Source organism: Geospiza fortis, unplaced genomic scaffold (genome assembly GCF_000277835.1).
Source record: "Geospiza fortis unplaced genomic scaffold, GeoFor_1.0 scaffold432, whole genome shotgun sequence".
Taxonomy (NCBI): Eukaryota; Metazoa; Chordata; class Aves; order Passeriformes; family Thraupidae; genus Geospiza; species Geospiza fortis.
Window position 1 is genome coordinate 611709 of NW_005054436.1, and position 1088 is coordinate 612796.

Here is a 1088-nt window from a genome sequence, read left to right on the forward strand (position 1 = left end):
CCCCACACACCCTCAGCCCCACCGGGAGGAAGAGGAGGGATGAGGCAGAAGCTGCCACAACACGACGGGGAAGCGATTTATTTTCCAGGAGCGGGTGAGGATGACAAGCACCCCCAGCCCCCTCCGCCAAAAGGCCAAAGGAAACGCCCTCTCCCCAGGGAAGGGGGGACAGAGGCTGGGGCGTCCCAGCTCTCCCCCTCCTCCCCTTCAGCCTTTTGATGTGCGCTGCAGAGTGGCCGGTGGTCCCTGCGCATCCCCCCTGCCCCCTTCCCAAAACACACACATTGCTGGCATTCCTCTGTTATCAGATAGGTAATCAAACTGCAGCCCATTGAATTAGCTGCATACCTCCTGCATCTGAAAGGAAGGGGCCCAGAGCCCCTGTCCCACACCACACACAAAGCCGGAGCCTTCCCAGGCCTCCGCACACCCACACCCCCCCCCAAAAAATAAAGAGAGGAAGGGGGGGATTGGAGCGAGCCGGGGATGCTGGGGCCGGCGGGGGGGGAGGAGGTGGCCGGCATGGCCGCGGGCCCTCTGACCCCCTCCGGCCCCTGCGCTCGCAGCGCCGTGCCCAGCTCGGCTTCGGGCTCCGGGTCCGGGCTCTGCGTCCCCCGGGGAGCTCCGGGCTCAGTCCCAGGGTTGGCTGTGCTTTGGGGCTGTGGGGTGGCCCCGGGCTCGGGGTCACAAAGCTCTGCCATGCCAGAGGAAGCGCAGCCCAGCGCCAGGATCTCCTTGTGGCCATCGGGCCCAGAGCTACCGGGGGGGACAGGGGACAGAGGCAGAGCGGGCACAGCTCCACCAGCGCCCCCCGGGCACCTCAGCGGGCACCTCTGCCCTTCTCCCCCTCCCTTCCCTCCCTCCGCGGTTATTTCGGGCGGACAAAGCCGCAGCACGTGAGCGCCCGAGCGCTCCCACCCCCCGCACACGGGTGCCTTCATCCCTCCTCTTCCTCCCACCCAGCAAACCCCTCCTCACAGCTCCCACACTCGGACCCCTTTCCGTCCCCAAGGGATGGCACCGAGGGGCGCCCCAAACCGCAGCGCTGCCCCCCGAGCTGCGGGCCCCGGCTCCCCCCCACCAACCCC

The 1088-nt window shown here is 68.0% G+C and overlaps 1 protein-coding gene across 1 annotated transcript in view; it reads right to left on the reverse strand.

The window, feature by feature from the left end:
- Positions 1-1088, reverse strand: part of LIN28A (lin-28 homolog A) — a 7069-nt gene that overhangs the window by 3043 nt on the left and 2938 nt on the right. Inside the window, 1 exon segment of the mRNA XM_014309504.1 lies at positions 543-756. Within this exon segment, the coding sequence (XP_014164979.1) occupies positions 543-756 (214 nt within the window).